At 38.5% G+C, this 26,147-nt stretch overlaps 1 protein-coding gene across 8 annotated transcripts in view; it reads right to left on the bottom strand.

Moving 5' to 3' along the window:
• The window catches only part of DNM1L (dynamin 1 like), a 72,806-nt gene that overhangs the window by 9,565 nt on the left and 37,094 nt on the right, over window positions 1-26,147 (bottom strand). For 4 of the 8 annotated variants that reach the window (XM_066368929.1, XM_066368933.1, XM_066368937.1 and 1 more), the window contains exons 3-13: window positions 22,688-22,726; window positions 21,159-21,205; window positions 18,968-19,039; window positions 15,544-15,630; window positions 13,644-13,806; window positions 10,594-10,714; window positions 8,690-8,821; window positions 7,396-7,602; window positions 3,270-3,390; window positions 2,916-3,071; window positions 882-971 (exon numbers count right to left, since the gene is read on the bottom strand). In XM_066368929.1, coding sequence (XP_066225026.1) covers window positions 882-971; window positions 2,916-3,071; window positions 3,270-3,390; window positions 7,396-7,602; window positions 8,690-8,821; window positions 10,594-10,714; window positions 13,644-13,806; window positions 15,544-15,630; window positions 18,968-19,039; window positions 21,159-21,205; window positions 22,688-22,726 — 1,235 coding nt within the window. The remainder of the gene's footprint in view (window positions 1-881; window positions 972-2,915; window positions 3,072-3,269; window positions 3,391-7,395; window positions 7,603-8,689; window positions 8,822-10,593; window positions 10,715-13,643; window positions 13,807-15,543; window positions 15,631-18,967; window positions 19,040-21,158; window positions 21,206-22,687; window positions 22,727-26,147) is intronic. The other 4 variants (XM_066368931.1, XM_066368932.1, XM_066368935.1 and 1 more) reach the window with 1 other exon arrangement.

Here is a 26,147-nt window from a genome sequence, read left to right as displayed (position 1 = left end):
TAAAATCAATGAAGCACCTAGTTTAAATATTTTATATGGTTCAAAATCCGAGTGGCATAATAATCAAAAAGGGAAGTTGAAATTTCATCAGCGTTGCAGAGAGAATAAGATAATTTCATTTGCGTTGTCCCGCCAAATCCCAGGTATCAGAACAGCACTATAGATCTATTCAAATGAAACCATAATGATTTGTGACATTAGTGGGTGGAGTCAGATCATCTGGGGATTACACCTGCTCGGGAAACTAAGCAGCAGCACTTAACATTCTGTTTCCAAGGCTGGTTTTGTCCTCTCAGTAACCCTCCATTGGGGCTCACCATCCTGAGTCAAGGGCCCAAATGCACTTTTAGTAACCAGAAAGGAAAAGAAACAAAGCCCAGCCAACACTTAGAGGAAAAAGGGCAATGCCAAGTTTTTGTATTTCTGCAAATTTCAGCATTTTTATTTTAAAGAATAGCAGCAACACACAAAATAAAAGAAAGTGACCATAATATTAAAGTATTAGGTCATCAAACAAGCAAACTGTAGAAGTGGCCAAATTATCCTGATGTACATCAGAGTTAAAGTAAGAGCTTGTTATAAAGGCTCAAGATAAAAACTAATTTTCCATTTGATCAGTGTTCCAACACAACAGAGCAAAACTACTCACAAGCCTCAGTAAGAACTCCCTTTTCATGACAACCTGTGGCTGCAGACTAACAATGATTAAAATATGAAGAAAACACTTTGTATTAAAATTATTGAAGCTTCCTTTGAAATAAGGCTGAAATCCACTTTTCTTCCCAATACACAGAGAAACATTATGCCTAAATTCTAATCATTATGCTCTACAAAATTTTTTTATTGTGATTACAGTGATGATTTGTGAAATGATAGCTCACCATTTCATTTGTAACTGGCAACCGTTTACGAAGAAGACAAGTCACTACTTCAACTATGGCATCATGAAGTTTAGGAAACCTCAACAGCTCCTATATATGATAGAGGAAAAAAATATGTCTATTTTGTTTAAAGGGAAATTAAGTTAATCACTGAATCAGACTTGGAAGCTACATTTAAATCACTTTTAGACAAGGGAAATGAATGTTTTAACTCTCAGCCCATCTTATTTAGTTCCTCCCACCCCATGAAACCACTACCTCCTGTCTTTTACTACTTCTCCTGACACCCGTCACATCTCCGTTACCTGAGTACTGTCATTGCTGCGCTGCCCGTCACATCTCCGTTATCTGAGTACTGTCACTGCTGCAGTGCCCTCACATCTCCGTTACCTGAGTACTGTCACTGCTGCAGTGCCCTCACATCTCCGTTACCTGAGTACTGTCACTGCTGCAGTGCCCTCACATCTCCGTTACCTGAGTACTGTCATTGCTGCAGTGCCCTCACATCTCCGTTACCTGAGTACTGTCATTGCTGCAGTGCCCGTCACGTCTCCGTTACCTGAGTACTGTCACTGCTGCAGTGCCCTCACATCTCCGTTACCTGAGTACTGTCATTGCTGCACTGCCCTCACACCTCCGTTACCTGAGTACTGTCACTGCTGCAGTGCTCTCACATCTCCGTTACCTGAGTACTGTCATTGCTGCACTGCCCTCACATCTCCGTTACCTGAGTACTGTCACTGCTGCAGTGCCCTCACATCTCCGTTACCTGAGTACTGTCACTGCTGCAGTGCCCTCACATCTCCGTTACCTGAGTACTGTCATTGCTGCAGTGCCCGTCACATCTCCGTTACCTGAGTACTGTCACTGCTGCAGTGCCCTCACATCTCCGTTACCTGAGTACTGTCATTGCTGCAGTGCCCGTCACATCTCCGTTACCTGAGTACTGTCATTGCTGCAGTGCCCTCACATCTCCGTTACCTGAGTACTGTCATTGCTGCACTGCCCGTCACGTCTCCGTTACCTGAGTACTGTCATTGCTGCAGTGCCCTCACATCTCCGTTACCTGAGTACTGTCATTGCTGCAGTGCCCTCACATCTCCGTTACCTGAGTACTGTCATTGCTGCAGTGCCCTCACATCTCCGTTACCTGAGTACTGTCACTGCTGCAGTGCCCTCACATCTCCGTTACCCGAGTACTGTCATTGCTGCAGTGCCCGTCACATCTCCGTTACCTGAGTACTGTCATTGCTGCAGTGCCCTCACATCTCCATTACCTGAGTACTGTCATTGCTGCAGTGCCCTCACATCTCCGTTACCTGAGTACTGTCACTGCTGCAGTGCCCTCACATCTCCGTTACCCGAGTACTGTCATTGCTGCAGTGCCCGTCACATCTCCGTTACCTGAGTACTGTCATTGCTGCAGTGCCCTCACATCTCCATTACCTGAGTACTGTCACTGCTGCAGTGCCCGTCACATCTCCGTTACCTGAGTACTGTCATTGCTGCAGTGCCCTCACATCTCCGTTACCTGAGTACTGTCACTGCTGCAGTGCCCTCACATCTCCGTTACCTGAGTACTGTCATTGCTGCAGTGCCCGTCACATCTCCGTTACCTGAGTACTGTCATTGCTGCACTGCCCTCACATCTCCGTTACCTGAGTACTGTCACTGCTGCAGTGCCCTCACATCTCCGTTACCTGAGTACTGTCATTGCTGCACTGCCCTCACATCTCCGTTACCTGAGTACTGTCATTGCTGCACTGCCCTCACATCTCCGTTACCTGAGTACTGTCACTGCTGCAGTGACCTCACATCTCCGTTACCTGAGTACTGTCATTGCTGCAGTGCCCTCACATCTCCGTTACCTGAGTACTGTCATTGCTGCAGTGCCCTCACATCTCCGTTACCTGAGTACTGTCATTGCTGCAGTGCCCTCACATCTGTTACCTGAGTACTGTCATTGCTGCACTGCCCTCACATCTCCGTTACCTGAGTACTGTCATTGCTGCAGTGCCCTCACATCTCCGTTACCTGAGTACTGTAATTGCTGCAGTGCTGAATGATCCTTTGCATTTCCTCATGAACCAGTTCCACACAACGGAGGCTGGGCTCTTCCAGACGCTTGATCTGCCGCTTGACCAGTAACTCAAATGAAACTTCAGGTACAAACAAAGCTGGACGAGGGCCCTAAAAACAATTAAATTGTGAGCTCTTATAGCTACACTGAATTTTAGTTCTTCACTGAAATTAAATCACAGCTTGATATTTTTCATGAAAAGTTCTTCCTAATTTCATGTATGAGACCAAACTATAAAGCTATATAATATGGGTTTTAGAAAAATGGTTTAACCTTATTTCAAGAAATCCTGAGTTAACCATACTCACAGTAGCATTTCTAATGGCAGTCAATATGTCAATTGTGTTAAGGCCACCTAGTGGGTCAACAGATTCTAAGGTTCTCCCAAAAGTCTCATGGAAAATGTAACAGATTCTAGCACCGCCGCATCTGAAAGGCAATGACAATGAAATACATGGTTTCCAATATTACTAAAGGGGACAGAAGCTAAAAGTCATAAGTCTTTCTATAAGCTTTAAGCTTGACTCATCTGAGAAAGTCTCAGATAAACAATTACATTTAGACCATTCCCATTTCCATGTGTCCTTAACTCCACTGTGACCAGTTTCTGTGCAGTCTTTTTTACTTCTTAATGGGGAAAGGAGTCATTTCATGAAGCACATGCGCACAACACACACATACTGTTCTGCCAGGAAACATCAACTCTGAGAACTACTAAACATCTTCTCTCTGTCCTAGTTTCTTCAACTAGACTCTGAGCTCCCTAAGGACAAGAAATAGTATCTTATTTATTTTTTATTCACAATCTAGAGATCTGCAAACCTCTTCTATAAAGGGCCAGATAGTAAATAGGACATAATTTTCTCTGTCACAACTACTCAACTGCCACTGAGCACAAAAATTGCCAAAGATAACATTTAAATACATAAACAAAGACGTGCTCTAATAAAACTTTTGCACACTAAAATTTGAATTTATTAAAAAACTTTTTCAACCTTGTTAAAATACACAAATCAATGAGCTATAGTTTGCATACTCCGGCTTTAAACAAATCTCTGGGCCTATGTACTAAGCATCTTGTGTTTCTTAATGATTTAAGCCCACTTAAGTCCTACAAATGACTTTATGTCTCCCCAAATCAGCTCTTTCCCTCTATTTTCACCATCACTATTCAATACTTCCTTACAGTAGTCTAAGCAAAGGGTTCAAATCTGACATTATGCTAAGTAAAATAAACCAGACACAAAAGGACAATTATGATATGATTCCATTTATATGAAACATCTAGAATGGAAATATTTATAGAGACAAAAGGTAAGGTTACCAGGGGCTGGGGCACAGTGAACAAGGAGATAGTACTTAAATGGATACAGAGTTTCTGTTGGGGTGATGAAAACTTAGAAGTAGATACAATCTGATGGTTGTACAATATTGTGAATGTAATTAATGCCACTGAATTATATACGCTTAAAAATGGGTCAAAATTACCAGTACTTGGTCTTTCTCCAACCTTTCCCTTTTCAAATAATGTTCTTAATGACCAGGATTACCCTAAAACAGTTAACTCTGACCCCAGTAAGAGTAAGAAGTTCTCTAAATCATGAAGATACTCAACTTTCTACAGTATTGTTAGACAACTTTCAAGCCTTACCTCCTATTATGTTCCATCACTCTACATGTCATTCTCTAAATACACCCTGGGTTATTCTTTGCTGTTCAAAAGCCTAAAACAGCCGACTTACTGCCTTCCCAAATTCTAAGAGCCCAACCTAAATGCATTCAAAATGAAATGCATTTCAGGGATCTCTCTCAATCCCTGAAAGAAATGTAAATGGTCTCTCTCCAGTGCTCTAAAGGCTTGAGTAGGTGAGTACGCAGATGTTTGCTTTATTAACTACTTATGAAATTCCACATGTTATATGTACTTTTCTAAGTATTATACTTAGTAAGAAGTATGTGAATTAAAATACTTGATTTATACTCCTTTTTATAATCAAGCATTATGTAACCTTGACCTACCTTACTCACTTAACTCTTGAAAGGGTCATTTTAGTAATTTTTATTTCTCTTTATATGACATATATATAATAACCAATAATTAAATACTCTATCTCTTTATGGAGTTAAATCACAAGAAAAAACCACTGAAGTCACACAAAAATACACAGAACTGTACATGTGTGCACACAACACATACACACACACACACACACACACACACACACACACACACATGAATATGGGTATAATTGGTGAATTTGAATAAGATCTATGGCTTACACCAAAGTCCATTTTCTCATTTTGTTATTATACTACAGTTATGCAAGATGGCAACCGGGGGAGACAAAGTGAAGGGTGAACAGAACCTCCCTCTATATTCATTTGCAACTTTCACAAAGTCTATAATTTCAAAATGAAAATACTTTTTTAAAGAGTTTAGAGAAATGGACTTTATTATATACTGCTAATAGTAAAACAATAAATCTATTAATAGTATGGCAATAGTAAGAGACTGAGGATGTTATGGCCTTTGAACTAGTAATTCCACTTCCAGGAATTTATCCTAAAGGTTTACTTGGATACATGCCCCAGACAGTCAGTCACAAGCTGTTTATATTATATTTGTATACAAGTGAAAACAACCTATCAATAGTATGGGACTGGTTCAACAAATGATAGTATATCTAAAAATAAAATACTATGTAAATCTTAAGATTAGTAATACAAATGTATAATACTGCTTATGACATGTTGATTTAAAGAAATGATTCCAAATAGCAGGTATAGCATCTCATTTTTTTTTTAAGGAGCTTCTTTATTAATTTTAGTGAGAGAGGAAGGGGGAGAGAGAGAGAGGGATAGGAACATCCATCTGTTCCTGTATGTGCTCTGAACAGGTATCAAACCCGCAACCTCTGCGCTTCAGAACAACACTCCAACAAACCAAGCTCTCTGGCCAGGGTCAACATCTGATTCTTTTTTTTTTTTTTTTTTTTTTTTTTTTAAGAGACAGAGAGTGTCAGAGAAAGGGATAGATAGGGACAGACAGGCAGGAATGGAGAGAGATGAGAAGCATCAATTATTAGTTTTTCATTGTGACACCTTAGTTGTTCATTGATTGCTTTCTCATATGTGCCTTGACCGCGGGCCTTCCGCAGACCAAGTAACCCCCTTGCTCAAGCCAGTGACCTTGGGTCCAAGCTGGTGAGCTTTGCTCAAACCAGATGAGCCCATGCTCAAGCTGGCGACCTTGAGGTCTCGAACCTGGGTCCTCTGCATCCCAGTCCGACGCTCTATCACTGTGCCACCGCTTGCTCAGGCCAACATCTGATTCTTAAAGATATGTTTTATAGATGCATAGAAAAATGTCTTGGTCAATGCTAAAATTAGCAGAGATTTTTCTGGATGATAGGATTAAGAATAATTTTGTCCTTATGCTTTATTCCTTTTTATCTATATTTTCTTATTTTTTCATTAACAGTTATATGGTGTGTATTAAAGAAACAAGAATTTTTTAAAAGTTGAATTATGAAATGTTCTTGCATGACCAGGTGGTGGCACAGTGAACAGAGTCTTGACTTGGGATGCTGAGGACCCAGGTTTGAAACCCCAAGGTAGCCGGCTTGAGCAAAGGGTCACTGGCTCAGCTGGAGCACCCCCACCCCCCGCCGGTCAAGGCACATATGAGAAAGCAATCACTGAACAACTACCATGCCACAACTATGAGTTGATGTGTCTCACCTTTCTCTCATCCTGTCTCTCTTTCTCTAAATAAAAAAATAAAAATCTTGAAATCTTAAGGGCTTATCAATTAAAGTCTTATAAAAAAAAAACAACCTGAAATTTTTACTGTGCTTTACATAGTTTTTTTTTTGTATTTTTCTGGAGTGAGAAGCGGGGGTGAGGCAGACAGACAGACTCCCGCATGCACCCAACCAAGATCCACCCAGTATGCCCACCAGGGGGCGATGCTCTGCCCATCTAGGCCATTGCTCTGTTGTGGCCTGAGCCATTCTAGCGCCTGAGGTGGAGGCCATGGAGCCGTCCTCAGCGCCCAGACCAACTTTGCTCCAGTATAGCCTTGGCTGTGGGAGGGGAAGAGAGGAGCAAGGGAAGAGAGAGAGAGAGGAAGGAGAGGGGGAAGGGTGGAGAAGCAGATGGGTGCTTCTCCTCTGTGCCCTGGCCTAGAATTGAACCTGGGACTTCCACACGCCAGGCTGACGCTCTACTGCTGTGCCAACCAGCCAGGGCCATGCTTTACAAAGAATTTTAACACATATACCAGATATCCTAACATTTCTACAAAATCATATTACCCATGTTTCAGGTAATATATATTTCACAGTCAGATAATCTCACAGTATCTTTTGTCACTGTAACAAAATATAATTTATCAATCCAGTATCCAAATTGATAGAGAAATTTCTTACTTACAGCTCTGAAGTTTCAATATATTTTGCAGTTCCTTCAATAGTGTTACAATATTCTGTGGCAAATTTGGTAATAAGCTGGAGTAAAGTAGCACTTTTATCATCCACTGGTTCACCATAGCTATTTAGAAGAGACTGATACTGAGCAGCTAGGACATTTATTCTTGTCTTCAACTCTGGTAAGCAGTCTCTAATGTGATGCATTAGTAACCTAACAAAGGTTAAAAAGGAAGGATTTTAAAGTAGTATTATGTATTTTGAAGACTCAAACACATCAAATTTTAAAAATGCAAATAATGGGGAAACCTGTCGAATAACTTGTCTTGGCAAGAAATGATACAATCTTAGACCAGAAGTAAATATTTGAGTCTGAAAAAAATGCCATGAAGAAAGCTGTCTTAGCCAATGCTTTTTAAATTTGCCTTGAACCCATCAAATTATAGCAATTGCTAAAGAACCAAATATAAATTGAAGAAAATTATTTTAAATTATTGCAATTCCCTCAAAGAAAGTAAGCTACTCAGTCCAATTTTACCTACATAATTTTGGTTTCTGACTTATCTTTTACAATGGGTCCTCAGCATACATAATGACAATCTCACTAAGATCTAAGTCCCTAATTTCTTTATAGAAATAAGACAGAAGTAAAACAGCTTTGACTTCAGTCATTTTTATCTAGAAAGGCATTTTAATCTCTCTACCATCTGTGGGTTTTCAGATTTTAAAGTCTATAGTTTAAATTATTTTTATTAGTAGGAATAAAAGACATGCTTAATAGAATAGTTCAGGGTGGCGCAGTGGATAAAGCGTCGACCTGGAAATGCTGAGGTCACCGGTTCAAAACCCTGGGCTTGCCTGGTCAAGGCACATATGGGAGTTGATGCTTCTAGCTCTTCCCCCCTTCTCTCTCTCTCCTCTCTCTCCCTCTCTGTCTCTCTCTCTCCCCCCCTCCTCTCTAAAAATGAATAAATAAAATAAAATTAAAATTAAAAAAAAAAATAGTTCAATTCCTGAAATTCAAAGTGGAACTGAACTAATTCTATCATCAAAAATTGACTGTCAAGAATTTTATAATTCAGACATATTAAAATTCATTTTACCATTCTTAGACTACATAATTTAATGCTAACCACCTCAGTAAAAAGAGAGACATCTACATCTCAAGAATCTACTATATAAGAAACAAAAAGTAAAGTTATACATGCAAAATTATGAAAATATAAGGAACTGAAAATGTAAGGTCTCAAGACATACTGGCAAATGAAAAACATCATTTTCTAAGAGGTAAAAAAAATTACCTGTTTAGAGTCCTAGCAAGATACTTTGTTCCATTTCTGTTAGCCAAAGATGGGTATTTCTTTTGAAGGAAAGCATATTCATCACGAATTGAATCAGTTACATTCTTCTTATTGTTAATATCTAGCTGGCTCCTGGGGTTGAAAAATAATAAAACTGTTCAGCTGAAATCATCTGCGGTCCTCTATGTACCCTAGGTGATGATGGTGATATAGCATCACCAGGCATTGTTTATAATGCCTGGTTGGGCTGTTTTATTTAATTCTCACACTAATTCTATGTGATAGGTATTATGCCATTTTATACCAATGAAATTGAAGCTCAGGGAGACTAACCAACCTACCAAAGGTCACATATTAAGCAGTAGTTCAGCAAGATGCAAACTATGTGACTTACAAGTATATAAAGCCTAAAAAGTTTTGGCCTCATCACCATTAACTATAGTCAAAAGCAGTACTCTCAAATAAAAGGGACAGACAGGTGAAAAAAATGTGTGTTTTAATCAACTGTATGTTTTGTCCATGAATAGGCAACTAATTTATACCAAAAATAATTAATTTAACTTGATCAGCAGTTATCCACAAATACAACAAACAGTGTCATACCACCTGCTTGCCTAAAAAGAAAAATAGTGGGAGTTAAAAAAAAAGCTGGAATAGGGATGAGGTAGGACCTATGAATAGAAAGCAGACAACAGTGATGGATCCTACAGATACCATTTAATAAAAACATTTTAATTTTAAAAGGTCTGCGAACCAGAGATGTTAGGTGTAATTTAAACCCACGTTATATTTACTCTGTGGACAACATTATAATCTCAGTGCTTCTAACTTTATAAAGGCTTTGACCTCAAAGGGATCCTCACTTGAATCTGCTCTGCTTTCACCAGCCAGGTGGCTTTGGTAAATGCATAACTTGAGTTTTCTGATTATAAAATAGACATAAACTCCTACCTCAGGGATGTTGTATAAGGGTTCAAAGAGATACCATTTGCCAATTCATTATAATAGAGTGTCTGAAATATAATGAGATACCCTTTCTCTTCCATAATTTTTAATACCAGCTATTTTTAATTATGATACATTTAATAAAATTTCTCCAAGGCACATCCTGGCAATTACATAGTTGCACTAATGCTGGGAGTTAAATCAACCTATTATAGTCCTACCACCACCTTAACAAACTCTTTCGTGATTAGGTACAAATTATATAAGACTTTTTCCCCTTATCCAATGCTCCCTTCATACACAACAGGCAGGCATATTTCAAGTCTAGCTATTACATTTCCTTACATTTTGTGGCACTGCTTACTTTGAACTTTTTCCATTAAAAATATCTATATGAGCCCTGGCCAGTTGGCTCAGTGGTAGAGCGTCGGCCTGGCGTGTAGAAGTCCCGGGTTCAATTCCCGGCCAGAGCACACAGGAGAAGCGCCCATCTGCTTCTCCACCCCTCCCCCTCTCCTTCCTCTCTGTCTCTCTCTTCCCCTCCCGCAGCCAAGGCTCCATTGGAGCAAAGATGGCCCGGGCGCTGGGGATGGCTCTGTGGCCTCTGCCCCAGGCGCTAGAGTAGCTCTGGTCGCGGCAGAGCGAGGCCCCGGAGGGGCAGAGCATCGCCCCTGGTGGGCGTGCCGGGTGGATCCCGGTCGGACGCATGTGGGAGTCTGACTATCTCTCCCCATTTCCAGCTTCAGAAAAATATAAAAAATATATATATATATCTATATATCTATATGAGCCTTTCATGAATCTCTTCTCTTTTAGAGCAATAACTTCATTAACAATCCCAAGATTATAGTATAAGATGGGAAAATAGAAACAATGTCACATGTCAGACTGATTTTAAAAATTCAGATTTGCTATGACATGAGAATGCTGCAATTCTTATTCCATTTTTGACAGCTAACCTGTTAACTACTCCAATTATTCCAAGTTTGACTGGTATAACCCTTCCCATTAATACGTCCATGGCATCAGTACCAGCATCCATGAGGTCAAGTTTAGTGATTACAGCTAAAGTTCTGCGACCTGGTAAATGCAAAAAAGAAAAGAAAATGACCCATTAAATAAAGTTTTTAACATTAAAATCATTAAGGTCTCTGAAAATGGCTATAAGGAAAAAAAAAAATTCTTTAGGGAAAAGCTTGCATTTCTTTCCCGGTAACTTTGAGGTGTAAATACATGGTTTTCGTCAAGAACTCTCATCTTGGCCATCTTTTAAAACACACATTTCTGGGAGGTAAATATTTGTTCTTTTCCAAATTAGTGAATTTTGACAAAAATTATTGAATATCTATGGATCATGAAACAGCATAAAATACTGGAACACTGACAAGTCTTACATTCACCTACCTGTGGCTTTACAGAGAAACTAGAAAATAAATTCAGAGCTGTTAATGAATGTCTTATACTTTATTAGAAGTATGTTTCTTGAAAGTGTGTGTTTGCCAGTGGAAGAACCTGTGTTTCTAGAAGTTATGAAATGTATTTGCCAATCTAAAGAACAGTAAGTGCTTACTTCTTTGCTGTCATTAAAAACTAAAGTTTCTAAGAAAAATTTTTTTAAAATTTTATTCATTCATTCATTCATTCATTCGGAGGGAAGGCAGAGACAGACTCCCGCATGTGCCCTGATTGGGATATACCTGGCAACCCCCACCTGGGGCTATGCTCTGCCCATCTGGGGCATGGCTCTGTTGTTCAGCAACCGAGATCTTTTTAGTGCCTGAGGCAGAGGCCATGGAGCCATCCTCAGCACCTAGAGCCAACTTGCTCCAGTCAAGCCATGACTGCAGGAAAGGGGGAGAGGGAGGGAGCCAGAAGCAGAGGGGAGAAGGGAGAGAGAGACAGAGAGGGAGAGAGAGAAAAGCTAGAGGGGGGTGGAGAAGCATATAGGTGCTTCTCTTGTGTGCCCTGGCCAGGAATCAAACCCGGGACATCCACATGCAGGGCTGACACTCTACCACTGAGCCAACTGGCCAGGGCCAAGATAAAAATTCTAAAACTAAAGGAATAATTAAAGGAAAATCATCATTTATAATCTCACCAAATATTACCTCTCTTTTTTTAATGTTTATTGTATTGACTTTAGAGAGAGGGAGAGAGAGAGAAAGGGAAAAGGAGGAGAGAAGGAGAGGGAGGAGAGAGGAAGAGGGAGAGGGAGAGAGACAGAAACATTGATCTGTTCTTGTATGTGCCCTGACCAGGGATCGAACCAGCTCTGTGCTTCAGAATGATGCTCTAACCAACTGAGCTATCCAGCCAGGGCTCACCAAACATTACCTCTTATCATTTTGATAATGCTTTTCTAACCTCTGCTTACAAATACTTTTGAAAACTAATTTTAATCATTATGTATAATTTTTAAAAATTTCACATAAACTTACTAGGTTTTAGGGCTAACATTTTAATAAGCATTTTTAGATTTAAAATTCACTCATTCCTGGTGTGCAGTTCCATGAGTTTTGACAAACGCAAAGAGTTGTATCAGTGCTACCTCAAGACTAACAGTTCCATTACTCCCCAATTTTTCTTGTACTATACAATCAAATCCATTTTTTATGCTACTTTTGCCTTTTCCAAAATTATCATATATATATGACCTTTTGAATCTGGCTTCTTTTACCTGGCATAATGCATGAGAGTCATCCATGTTTTTACATATATCAACTGTTACTCCCTTTTACTTCTTAGTATATCCATAGTATGGACATACATTAGTTTGGTTATCTATCGCCCATTTGAGAAACATTTGACTTGTTTCCAGTTTTAGGAGATTACAGATAAAGCTACTATAGACATTTGCATTCAGGTTTTATATGAACCTGAGTTTTCATTTAACATGAGTAATTGCCTAGGAGCGGAACTGCTGATTTAGCTTTCTAAGACACTGGCAAACTGTTTCCCAATGTGGCTGCACCATTCCCACCAGCAATGTACTCAAGTTCCAGCTGCTGTCTGCCTAGACATTTTTCAATTTAAGCATTTTTCTATTTGCTTCAAATCTATAAAATCATCCTTTTTAATAATTTCATATTTTATTATCTTAATTTACTTAATCATTCTTACTGTAGGCCATATAATAAGTTGACTCTAACTCTTTGATACTATAAATAATGCTAGATTATATTACTTTCTTCTTATAATATATTACTATATTAAGATTACTAGATCAAAAATAATCAAAGATGGAAATTTTAGTTAACAGTCTTAGCACTAACATTTCTTAAATTTTTATTTGCAATTCTTCTTCAAAGCAGGAAAAAAGAAACATGGCAGAGCCCACTGACCCTCCAACGACTCAAGTAAAAAAAAACAAAACTCTCCTGTATGGAGCAAAGCATATATTTATTAACAACAATAACTACCCTCTTACAAGCTGGCATTTTATATACAGTAAGTGGTGCATACTATAGCATTAGTCAAGTATCATACACTGACGCATAGTATGAACTAATCCTTGGGGTTATGAATCACTCATAAAAGGATTTTACCTTTATTTCTAGGAACCCTCCTTCCTTGTACAAGTCTAAATGTTTTGTGCCTCTGAAAACTGTAGATACCATAATTATCTGCTAAAATATAATCTGCAATGATTACTATGAGAATTACTCTTAGAAGTCAGCCATTCAAAAACCCAAGCCATTTTATTTACACAAAACAAGAAACTTTTCCAAAGCCATCTTGCTATTTTTAAACCTTCAAGGAACCATTTACAAATGTGAACATTATGGTGACGTAGTTTTGCCTAGCCTATACAGTAATTAATCCATTAAAACTTTATTTTCCATAAGAATTTCTATTTGACACTAAAAGCAAAATAGGAAAGCATTATTTTAAAATCAGAATTAACAGCTAGAGCTATTTTCTCTCAGAAATAAAAAGTCCTCTCCTTGAAAGTAAATAGAGTTACCATTGTTAACCAAGCATCCCAATAAATATTAACATCTGTTCTTACCATCTGGATCTACCTCTCTTGAAATTTTAAGGGCTTCTGATGTTGCCATATCTGTATTAGCAGCAGTGACAGCGAGGATAATGGAATTTGGATTACTGATGAACCGAAGAATGAGCTCTCTGATTTGAAGCTCAATATCTTTAGGTTGATCACCTACAGGCACCTGAACCAAACAGAGATGATCAAAAAACTAGTAATAAAAATTGACTCAGCTTTTCCCCCCATTTAATCCACAGATAGTTAAAAAGAAATTATATACAGTGCTATATGTGAATTTGGTAATATGTGAGTCTCAAAATGTAACTCTTACAAATATCAAGTTTACTATGTTAAAGATTGGTCAATGTTAATTACCTTAGACACATTCATTCAATCAGCAACTGTTTATTGGCAGCCTACTGTATTTCAGACACTGTTCTACATGCCAGGTTATGTCACAGTCATGAATAAAAAAAGACCAAAATTCCTGTCTTTGTACAGCTTGGAAGACCTTACCAGATAATGACTTTTCAGAGAAAGATCAGAAACTGAGGGAGTTAAGGGAGAGGTACATATAGATATTTGGGGGACGAACATTCCAGCAGAGTGAACAATAAAAGGCAGGAGACTGGAGCAGGAGGAGTTAGGAGAAGAGTAATAGAGACAAATCAAGTAGATATTTTATTTACTTATTTATTTATTTATTTTGTATTTTTCTGAAGTTGCAAACGGGGAGGCAGTCAGACAGACTCCCGCATGCGCCCGACTGGGATCCACCCGGCATGCCCACCAGGGGGCAATGCTATGCCCATTCGGGGCGTGGCTCTGTTGAGACCAGAGCCATTCTAGCGCCTGAGGCAGAGGCCATAGAGCCATCCCCAGTGCCCCGGCCAACTTTGCTCCAATGGAGCCTTGGCTGTGGGAGGGGAAGAGACAGACAGAGAGGAAGGAGAGGGGGAGGTGTGGAGAAGCAGATGGGCGCTTCTCCTGTATGCCCTGGCCAGGAATCGAACCTGGGACTCCTGCACGCCAGGCCAACGCTCTACCACTAGCCAACCAGCCAGGGCCTCAAGAAGATATTTCAATCTCTTTAAGAACTTAAGCTTTTATTCTGAGTAAATCAAAAGCCACTAGAGAGATTTTGAGCCAAGAAATGACATAATAAAACTTTCACTTTAGTAGCATTACTCTGGCTGCTTAGTTAAGAACAGATTATAGGAAAGATCTGTTAGGAGGCTCTTTCAGTTACCCAGCCGAGATGATAGTGCCAGATCAGGATGGTAGCTATGAATGTGTAACATACAACACAGACTGTAAAACAGTTTGGATATATTTTAAAAGCAGAGCGAAGATAATTTACTGACAGGAAGTAGGGTAGGGATTGGTGTCAAGCTATTTGGCTAAGCAACTGGTGGAGTTGTCATTTATTGAGATGAGGAAGATCACAGAGGGATCAAGTCAGGTTGAGGACTAGGTCAGGTATTAAACACATCAAGATTGAAATGCCTATTAGACATTAGAGTATACATTTCAAGTAGATACTTGACATAAAATTCTAGAGATGAATATATAAGTCTGTAGATACCTGAATACTCTCAGCATACAGGGACTCATGTATTTAAAGCCTTAATATTGGATGAAATCATCAAGAGGCTAAGTGTACCTACTTGACAAGAGTCTAAAAACTGAGTTCTGGGACACACACTGTTTAGACATTGGGAAGATAAAAAACCAGCAAAAGAAACTTTAAGGAGTGGCCAGTGAAGTAAACCGGTCGAGTGTAGAAGCCAAGTGAAGATTGCTCCGAAGAGAAGGAAGAGCTCAACGATATCAAATGCTACTAACAGATCAAGTTCAGTGCAGAAAAAACCTCGACAAGCAAACAAACAAAAATCCATAATGAATAACAACTATTCTTTACCTTGGTCATTCCTGGCAAATCCACAAGTGTCAGATTGACAACGTTGGGTGAAAAAATCTTAAGATGAATTGGTTCAGGGCTTACTCCCTAAAAATAAGTTTTAAAACATCATATTAAAATCACATTGAAATTTCATGAAATATAAAATGTTAAAGTAAACCTTTTCAAGCAGATGGGCATTAGATTCTATTTTAAATATAAATTAAACCATAATTCCTAAAACAGTTCATCAATCAAAACCTAATGAAACACATGGAAATTGAGGCAGTCAAGTAAGTGTATAGCATATTATAATCCTATTAAACCCTAAAACAATAATATTCACAATTTATTTCCCCTGTATTTTTTCTCATTCTCTTCTCTTGATCCTAAGCAGATGCTATTTCTTAAATATGTTTGATAGTGCTGAACAAAAGGATAATGTATTGCTATCCAAGTTTAGAGGTTTTTGAACTCAGAAAGTGAGGCACAGGTAACAAGTTACCCAAATCAGTATGGTTCGTAATCTTTGAATATCAAGTGGCAAAAGGTGTAAATTGAAAGATTTCTCAGAAATTTTTTCTGGATCTCCAAATCCCTGAAATCAAATACTGAGAATCTGGATGGTATGAGATACCCATACTTTCCCTCCCCTATACTAAAACTATAGACTCTTTACCACTGGCTCTCTACAAGTTTTAGAGTTGAGTTAGTTACCTGTTGAAAGAAACTTATAAAATGTTCATAACTTGCCTTCTTACACATCCTTCTTTATCCTTTAAAATGTCCTCTCATCGCCTGAACGGGAAGTGGCACAGTGGATAGACCGTCAGACTGGGATGTGGAAGCCCCAGGTTCGAAACCCCAACGTCGCTGGCTTGAGCGCAGGCTCATCTGGCTTGAGTGCAGACTCACCAGCTTGAGTGTGGGGTTGCTGGCTTGAGTGTGGGATCAGACATGACCCCATGGTTGCTGGCTTGAAGCCAAGGTTGCTGGCTTGAGCCCAGGGTCGCTGGCTTGAGCAAGGGGTCACTTGCTCTGCGGTAGCCCCCGGTCAAGGCACATATGAGAAAGCAATCAATGAGCAACTAAGAAGCTGCAATGAAGAATTGATGTGTCTCTTCTCTCTCCCTTCCTGTCTGTCCCTCTCTCTGACTCTCTGTCAAAAAAAAAAAAAAAAAAAAAAGTCCTCTCAGCTATTTACCCACTTTATATCTTCCTTCATTAATCTACTGAAAATACCGATTTCTCAGAGAGCTTTTTTAGAACATCCTTTACTTTGAATTCTCTATACAATTACATATTCTGTATTGGATTACTATGAACTATTTTTCTATTTTTAAATACTGCACTGTTCCAAAGTCATTACCTGTTGATATTCGGCATTCCTATCTTGTTTGTATATTTCTCAGGCATTCTCTTATCATGGTTCAATACAAAACTTTTTCTAAAATCCTTGACAACTCCAATCTCAAAGATATTTCAATTCTTCAAAACTTTATCTTAGGTATATGAAACCATTTAGATATTTTCACAACTAAAATTACTTATTTAAGATCAAAGTATCATTTACTTTATTACAAACATGATACAGAAAAGATTTTCTATAAGTTTGAGAGCAGGAGACATATCTTTTGGACAGTGGGGAGGAGGAAACCTGCTATGTAAGTCTATCATAATTCATACCTTAAACATCTTGTATGTATAAGGACTTGATCCCTCATGACATTCAGTTTAGTGTAGCTAAAAACCTTCCTTTTGAATCACCATTCATATCAACTCTAAATTCTAGTACCATGTAAAATTGCCACCAATGCCTGAGTTCAGTAAATCCATGGGAATTGCAGGAAAGATAATTCAGACTGGTGTTATGATTAATAACATCCCAAAAGTCATAATTATCCCTGATAATAAGTACAGGACTGAGGATAAGTTAATCTAGTTTCCTGCCACTCTTTCTTTATCTTCTATACAACACAATTATTAGAAATTCAAAGACATAGCAGCAGTAGCAGTAACTCAAAGGTAATCAGCCTAAAGTTCAATAACCAACAAAGTAGAGTCAAAAGAGCCTGCATAGGCATAAAGCATTAACATGGCTCCAAAAAGGCCTTTCTGTCAGAGGTAACCTCTCCAGCACAGTACCTAGCAGGTAAAAGGGCTCAATAAATACTTGTTGACTATTAGTACTAGGCTAAGGCCCATTTGTAGGATAAATGTGCCTCTGGGTAACATAAGAATACAGGTAAAAATGAAAAGAAAGAGAAGAGAGAGGATAATAATATGAATAAAAGAGAGTGAGAAAACAGAAGCATTTAAGGAGGCAGTTTGATAGGGTCTAGTGTCAAGATTAACGTCATCTTAGACACCTAATTTATCTTAAAATTCTCACAACCTTAGAAAACAAGAAAATAATTCACTTGCTGACATTAAATGGACTCTTGAACAACACTGTCTGGCTCCACTTGCACATGGATTTTTTTCAGTTAACCTGTACAATTCATACCCGTATTTTTCAAGGGTCAACTCCATGGCGAGGAATCTAAATATGCAGAGTGCTGGGATTTATGACTAACCCCATCGTTCTTCAAGGGTCAACTGTACCTTTCATATTCCATGAATAAAAATATTTAGGCCTGACCAGGTGGTGGCGCAGTGGATAGAGCGTCGGACTGGGATGCAGAGGACCCAGGTTCGAGACCCCAAGGTTGCCAGCTTGAGCGCGGGCTCATCTGGTTTGAGCAAAGGCTCACCAGCTTGAACCCAGGGTCGCTGGCTCGAGCAAGGGGTTACTTACTCTGCTGAAGGCCCGTGGTCAAGGCACATATGAGAAAGCAATCAATGAACAACTAAGGTGTTGTAACACGCAATGAAAAACTAATGATTGATGCTTCTCATCTCTCTCTGTTCCTGTCTGTCCCTGTCTATCCTTCTCTCTGACTCACTGTCTCTGTAAAAAATTAATAAAAAATTAAAAAAAAAAGATCCTTGAGAGAAGAAACTGTACTTTCTTTAAAAAAAAAAAAATTTAGTTTCTTTCTTCTTTGCATTCATAACTAAATCCAGCCTTACACCGGTAAAAGAAAAAGACCTCTTTAAAATACTGTACTGTATCTCCTAAGTTATACAGTGCTTCTGGAATTAAAGTAAAATCAAACCATCTGAAAAAGATAACTTATTCTAACAGTATTTAATAGAAAAATTATATAATAAAGTGGCATACATATTACAAGACCAAGAACATATAAATGAAATATAGTATATGACAGTATATAAAACTGTAAGAAAAAGGGACTTTAGTAGTTTTAATATATTTGTGAAAACACTCCATTATCGTCAAAGACCAGGATTATGAATTTACAGTGTTCACTACACATTATATACAAAATTCGCTGAATGATGAATTTACTAACGCTTATACTTTCTAGCTCAAAAAGATGCCTACCTTATTATTTCCTGAAATCCTTTCTGTTTCATTCTCAATTTCTTGTCGGATTTCATCAAAATCTGTGTAAAGCTAAAAATTAAAACAAAAAAGCATGATATTCAAAATAATATTAAAAGCTCTTAAGTGAGGGTTTGATAAATTTCAAGGATTTCTATAGATGTTTCAAAGAATTAAACAAATTCTATTATATACATACATTTTTTTGAATCAAGGAATCATATGAGCTTTTCAAGGCTAACTGATCCCACAACAGTTAAGCATCTCCATATAAAAATAATCACAGGGGCCCTGGCTGGTTGGCTTAGTGGTAGAGCGTCAGCCTGGCGTGCAGAAGTCCTGGGTTCGATTCCCGGCCAGGGCACACAGGAGAACCGCCCATCTGCTTCTCCACCCCTCCCCCCCCCCTCCTTCCTCTCTGTCTCTCTCTTCCCCTCCAGCAGCTGAGGCTCCATTGGAGCAAAGATGGCCCGGGCGCTGGGAATGGCTCCTTGGCCTCTGCCCCAGGCGCTAGAGTGGCTCTGGTCAGAACAGAGCCTCGCCCCCTGGTTGGCTAGCGGGGTGGATCCTGGTCGGGCGCATGCGGGAGTCTGTCTGACTGTCTCTCCCCGTTTCCAGCTTTTTTTGGGGGGGGGAATCACAGGGATATAAAGTACAGCATAGTAGACCCATGATGGCGAACCTTTTTATAAAAACCGCCCACTTTTGCCCTGGCCGGTTGGCTCAGCGGTAGAGCGTCGGCCTAGCGTGCGGAGGACCCGGGTTCGATTCCCGGCCAGGGCACACAGGAGAAGCGCCCATTTGCTTCTCCACCCCTCCGCCGCGCTTTCCTCTCTGTCTCTCTCTTCCCCTCCCGCAGCCAAGGCTCCATTGGAGCAAAGATGGCCCGGGCGCTGGGGATGGCTCTGTGGCCTCTGCCCCAGGCGCTAGAGTGGCTCTGGTCGCAACATGGCGACGCCCAGGATGGGCAGAGCATCGCCCCCTGGTGGGCAGAGCGTCGCCCCATGGTGGGCGTGCTGGGTGGATCCCGGTCGGGTGCATGCGGGAGTCTGTCTGACTGTCTCTCCCTGTTTCCAGCTTCAGAAAAATGAAAAAAAAAAAAAAAAAAAAAAAAAACCCTGCCCACTTTTGCAGTGCTGGTCAACCTGGTCCCTCCCGCCCACTAGTGGGCGTTCCAGCTTTCATGGTGGGCAGTAGTGGCGCGATTGGCCCATCATGAAAGCTGAACCGCCCACTAGTGGGCGGGAGGGACCAGGTTGACCAGCACTGCAAAAGTGGGCGGTTTTTATAAAAAGGTTCGCCATCATGGGACCAGACTGCATAGTTGATAATATTGTAATCATTATGTATAGTGCCAGGTGGGTACTAGACAGTGGTGATCTCTTCATAAAGTATACAAATGTCCATTGCCTGTTCAAAGGCACATTTGGGAGTTGATGCTTACTGCTTCTCTCGCTTGCTCTCTCTAAAATGATTACTATTAAAAAAATTTTTGTAAAGAAATAAATGTCACCTGACCAGGCAGTGGCGCAGTGGATAGAGTGTCGGGACTGGGACTCAGAGAACCCAGGTTCAACACCCTGAGGTGACGGCTTGAGCGCGGGCTCACCAGTTTGAGCACAGAGTCGCTGACTTGAGCGTGGGATCATAGACATGACCCCATGGTCGCTAGCTTGAGCCCAAGGGTCGCTGGCTTAAAGCCCAAAGTCACTAGCTTGAGTCCAAGGTCACTGGGCTTGAGCAAGGGGTCACTCGCTCTGCTGTAGCCCCCTGGTCAAGGCACATTTGAGAAAGCAATCAATGAACAACTAAGGAGCTGCAACAAAGAATTGATGCTTCTCATCTCTCTCCCTGTCTGTCTGTCCCTATCTGTCCCTCTCTGTCTCTGTCAAAAGAAAAAAAAATGTCTAATCACTATTAATATATGCCTGAAACTAATAGATTATACCATCAACTATAATTTAAAAATAAAATTTAAAAAAAGAATCTCCAAATTAGAGATAATAGGGCTCTACCTAGTGTTTTCAAAATAAACTAGTCATTAGAAATGTTACTGAAATAAGCTTTATTTTATAAGAAATAGCTGCTTCAAGATAACATGCCATTACCAATAAGAAAACTAAATTATCAACTATTTGTACAAAAAGTTTTTTCACCATGTTATTTATTCATGATATTCTTGTGTCATTACCTTATTTTTGGTGTGAAGAAATTTACCCCACTCCTCTGCTTCAACCCCTGGAAAAAGAAAAAACTCCATTTATTGGAAACTATGGAAATTACTTTTTATCTTTAGTTAGGAATTCAAAAACACAACACAATATTATTGATTCCTATTTAGCCACTAACTACAAGTTAACAAGTATTTTAAGATCTGCTAACATACACTTTCACATTTTTTAAATTGTATTATGTATTAAAAATTATATTATGTATTAAAACGACTAATTTCAGACAGAGTTGATCACAGGTCATCCTACTATTTGAAATATAGATTTTATTAATAAAATTGTTTGCTTCTCTTCATATTTTGTTATATTACAGTAAAAAGTATGTTCTTTATTTTTAAATATCTTACACATAAAAGTAGTTTATCTGATGAAAGTACTCAAGGTAATGACTTAAAAGAAGAAAAATTAAGAATCTCACTGAGTAATGCAAAAAGCATATATAACAGATCTACACACACAACTTAAGATTTAAATTTGCAATATGTGAATGAAACAACTTTTCAACGCATTTTCATTTTTTTAAATTTAGTTTCCTGCTGCTTACCTATGAAGTCACAATTTGCTGTTTCTTTCAAGAGCTTTCTCAGGAGTGTGAAGCTATTATCTAATTTATATGCACTTTCCAGGTGAATTTCCCCCCTCCCAGGGCCAAGACTATGTTTTCTAGGTTTGAAAGCAGGGAAAGAAATTAAATGGGGGGTCAAGGGGAACACCCTAGCATATGCACTGTATGAGGTGGTTCTGCTCCATTAGTTTCCAATAATAAGTCTGTTTCTCCTGCACTTGCTGAAAAAGGGAAAATAGATTCACTGTAGGCACAGCTCAAGTAGTCTAGAATTTATCAAGTTTACCTTTATTTTTCCCAGAGGAACTAGAAATGTTTAATTGTAGAAAGGTAAACTACCTTTACCTTCCCCAAGCACAGCTATTCTGCTTTTGCCAAATTAAGAGTTTTAAATGTCTTAATGAGTTTATGAATAATGTATATCAGCCACCTGAAATCAAAATAAAAATCACTGTAAGAAAGTCAAATAAATATTTATTGAGGAAAAAGTGGGTCAGTTCTTTGGTGGAAAAAAGGTAAATAAAACTGGATCCTTTTTACAAGTAAAATGCTCACCTACTTGAAGCTTAGTACCTTCTTCCAAGAGGTCTCACTGGAGGACTGGAGTAATCTAGGTGAACAGAACTCACAGAGGCAGGTACTACATACCAGAGGGGTGTTCTGAATTTACCTTGTATAGAAAAGGCCTGGCTTCACAAGCATGTTTCTTTTTTTTTTTAATAAAAATAAATTACATTCACCACCAAAAAAAAGCCTTCATTCTGATGAAATGCCAAAAGGTAACGAGAATTACTAAAACCTGCACAATCAATGCGGATAGGCAAATAAAAATGGAAGAAAATGCACACAGCCTGTAAGAGTACATAAGCACACATGCAGGCATAATAAAAAAAGAAGGGTCAAAAACAAATGGAGAAAGGAAACCTTTAGAAAGGTGTCTTGAGTTTTTCCATGTAGCAGGGTCTGTAGTTAAAGAGAAACAGCACAGAATGGTAAGTTTAGTGCTTATCCCTAATATTTTAAACCTTTTTTAAAAATGTGCAGAAACCTAAATACATTTCAAATGCACATAGCATCCAATTATTCAAAATTAATAACTGTATAATATCTATTACAATTAATTCTAATTAGAGGGATGTATATAATATTTTAAGTGATATAAATAAAGAATGTTGTGTGCCATAATTTATTTTTATTTTCCATTACAACTAACTATGTCACTTCTGGTTTCAAATTCTAACACAAATAGATTAAAATTAATTTACTATTCAAAAATTTGCCTTAGATATTTGATAATAGACTATGGAAAACGACAAACTACATAGTCAAAAAGACTCTACAGGCCCTGGCCAGTTGGCTCAGTGGTAGAGCGTCGGCCTGGCGTGCAGAAGTCCGGGGTTCGATTCCAGCCAGGGCACACAGGAGAAGCGCCCATCTGCTTCTCCACCCCTCCCCCTCTCCTTCCTCTCTGTCTCTCTCTTCCCCTCCCGCAGCCGAGGCTCCATTGGAGCAAAGATGGCCCGAGCACTAGGGATGGCTCCTTGGCCTCTGCCCCAGGCACTAGAGTGGCTCTGGTCGCGGCATAGTGACGCCCTGGAGGGGCAGAGCATCGCCCCCTGGTGGGCGTGCGGGGTGGATCCTGGTCGGGCGCATGAGGGAGTCTGACTGTCTCTCCCCGTTTCTAGCTTCAGAAAAATACAGAAAAAAAAAAAAAAAAGACTCTACAAAACATAACAAATACATCTTTCAGAACCTTAAGAGTAAGTATATATCATACATACAAGTATATATTCGCTAAGACTGGGTTTTATAAGGGATTGTTCTTTGAAATATATATTGAATTTAACAGGACACAGAATTTGGTCTTTCATCAGCATGTTACTTTTGGATTTTTAACTAAGAGAAATCTAAGGAAAATATAATTTATTTCTTATAAGAAAGATAATCATGGAACTCAAAGTTCAAACTAAATCACCATCCCACTTTAACAGTTTGATTTTGTTTTTATTAAGATTTTACCAGAAAATTCTTTTACATTGGCAGAAGTGAGGGACAAGCTGAAAAATACTATTAATTTACATAACACCTCAATTATCTTATGTAGTTGGCAGAATAATGAATTTTGCCTGGCCTGTGGTAGCACAATGGATCAAGTGCCAACCTGGAACACTGAGGTAGCCGGTTCTAAACTCTGGGCTTGCCCGGTCAAGGCACATATGACAAGCAACTACTTCTTGTTCCCCCTACTTCTCTCTTTGTAAAATCAATAAATAAAATCTTAAAAAAAAAAAAAGAGGGGAGACCTCATGTTAAGTAAATTTTCCTGATAATTAAATTATACATATGTATTAAAATATTTTATTTAAGCCAGTTTTACTGAACTCTATATCTAACATTTTGCTCCATGTCATCTTATTGAATAGAATACAGTTCTTAAATTAACCTATTATTAGTAACATGACAAAGCCCTCTGAGGCTAAACCCTGTACAAAATGCTTAGAGACTGATTTTTTTTTCCTTTTTTGAAGTTCTTCTGATTATGTTTTCCTCCCTTTCTCCTCTCTCTCAGGCTGTCAGATAGTTCATACTCTTCTGGCTAACTAAATGTTTTTTTGCATCATTCTCTCTGATTTCCTCTGGGTTAGAATGGTTTATGATTAGGTAGAATTGTTTATCCCGAGGATAAAGAGGCTCTGACGAGAAACTAAGGAACTTACTCTAGTTCTTAATAAGGCACATGAAATTTAGTACTCAAAATTTATGAAATCTATTTTGTGTTCTTAGTAACTCAGTTGTCTTTTTTTAAACTGGATTTTATTGGGGTGACACTGGTTAACATAATTATACAGGTTTCAGGTGCCCAATTCTACAACACATCTGGGTACAGTGAGTGTATTGCGTGTTCACACTGAGTTGTTATTTTAAAGAGAACTTTTAATTTTTTATATAAAAAAATAAGCACTAAGCTTGGAAAATATATATATTTATACAGGTAAAAATATACAGATTTACTAACCAACCACCAAGAAGAGACAGCAACAAAATATAGTGGACATACAAGCAAAGAGGAAGAAACTAATACTTCTATAGCTGAAATGTACACCCGCCTGCAGAAACAAATGCCCACATCTGAGAGACAGGTTGTCATCTGTCCTTTTCAAGGTGACTGAAGAAAACAAAAAGTTAAAAGATATCTAATGAATGCCATACAGTTTATTAAAATTTTAGTTTAAGGTATTTGGCAAATTTGATTTAGTAAGTTAGTAGGAATAAAATAGTAAAAGTATAATTTTATATGTTTGAATCTGGACCATAAACTAGTGCAAAATGATTAAATTCAAGGTCCAGAATTTCAATAATAAAAAAAATATGATAGAAATGCAAAGTGATGAATAATATACCAACAAGCCACCTAATATAATTAAAAGGCTCCTCAGGTCCTTGGGCAGTCTCTCCCCCAAAAATTACTTGTTAATACCTACAACTTCATTAATTTGCTTCAGTGATTGACTTGATAGTCATTGTAAATGCTCACAACAGGTCTCGTTTCTCTGGGGAGGGGAGAATAAAGGGTGGAGGGTTGGGTAGAATTAACCTACCACCACCAGTGCTGCTATAGTAAGTGAAAGAAAAAAATCAGATACAGAAATTAAAGTAACTTCAGTTTCATCAATACTGTCATCTTAGATCAAATACAGAAAGTAGAATGAAACTGCACTGAAAACAGATTCCGGCAGATGGAAAACACATGGTACTCTGCTGCAAATGTCATTTAATCACTAGCTACTTTACACTTTCAAAATCTAACAGAAAGTCTGAACCAAACACTAAACTAAAAAAAGGAACATTAAATATATTACTCATCAAACATTTCAAACTTCACTAACATAAATGATTAATACAGGATACATATTTAATAAGTAATTTAAAATCTGCTGATGTACACACATAGCATTTCTTAAAATATTTTCAGTTTAGTCAAAGTACGATAAAGGACAGTGCATATTTTCTTATCTTAATAATCCACATTTACTATTTGGGGGAGGGGGATCTAAAAATCAAAACAGTATGTGCTATGTAGGTAAGCCTTAGCAAGAGAAGGATAGTAAAAAAAATTAAAAAATCAAAATTTTCTAAAACTAATATTTATACTATTGAAGGGCAAAAGATTCAAATTTAGCAGGCACTTTGGTAAGATCAAAAAAAGGAAGGTGAGGTAATACTGCTATGCTGAAAAGCAAAGTCGTTTAATCTCATTTAAAATAAATCGTTAAAATAAAAGCTATATTATTTAAATTCTACATCAAACTAAAACAGCAAATACATTGTTTTAAACACTAGGGGGAAAAAATTTTTAAACACTGAAGACAAAAACTTTTTCTTT

The sequence above is a fragment of the Saccopteryx leptura genome, chromosome 2, assembly GCF_036850995.1.
Source record: "Saccopteryx leptura isolate mSacLep1 chromosome 2, mSacLep1_pri_phased_curated, whole genome shotgun sequence".
Classification (NCBI taxonomy): Eukaryota; Metazoa; Chordata; class Mammalia; order Chiroptera; family Emballonuridae; genus Saccopteryx; species Saccopteryx leptura.
The sequence above is the reverse complement of the archived record's forward strand: the minus strand, read 5'-3'. Positions and strand labels throughout refer to the sequence as shown.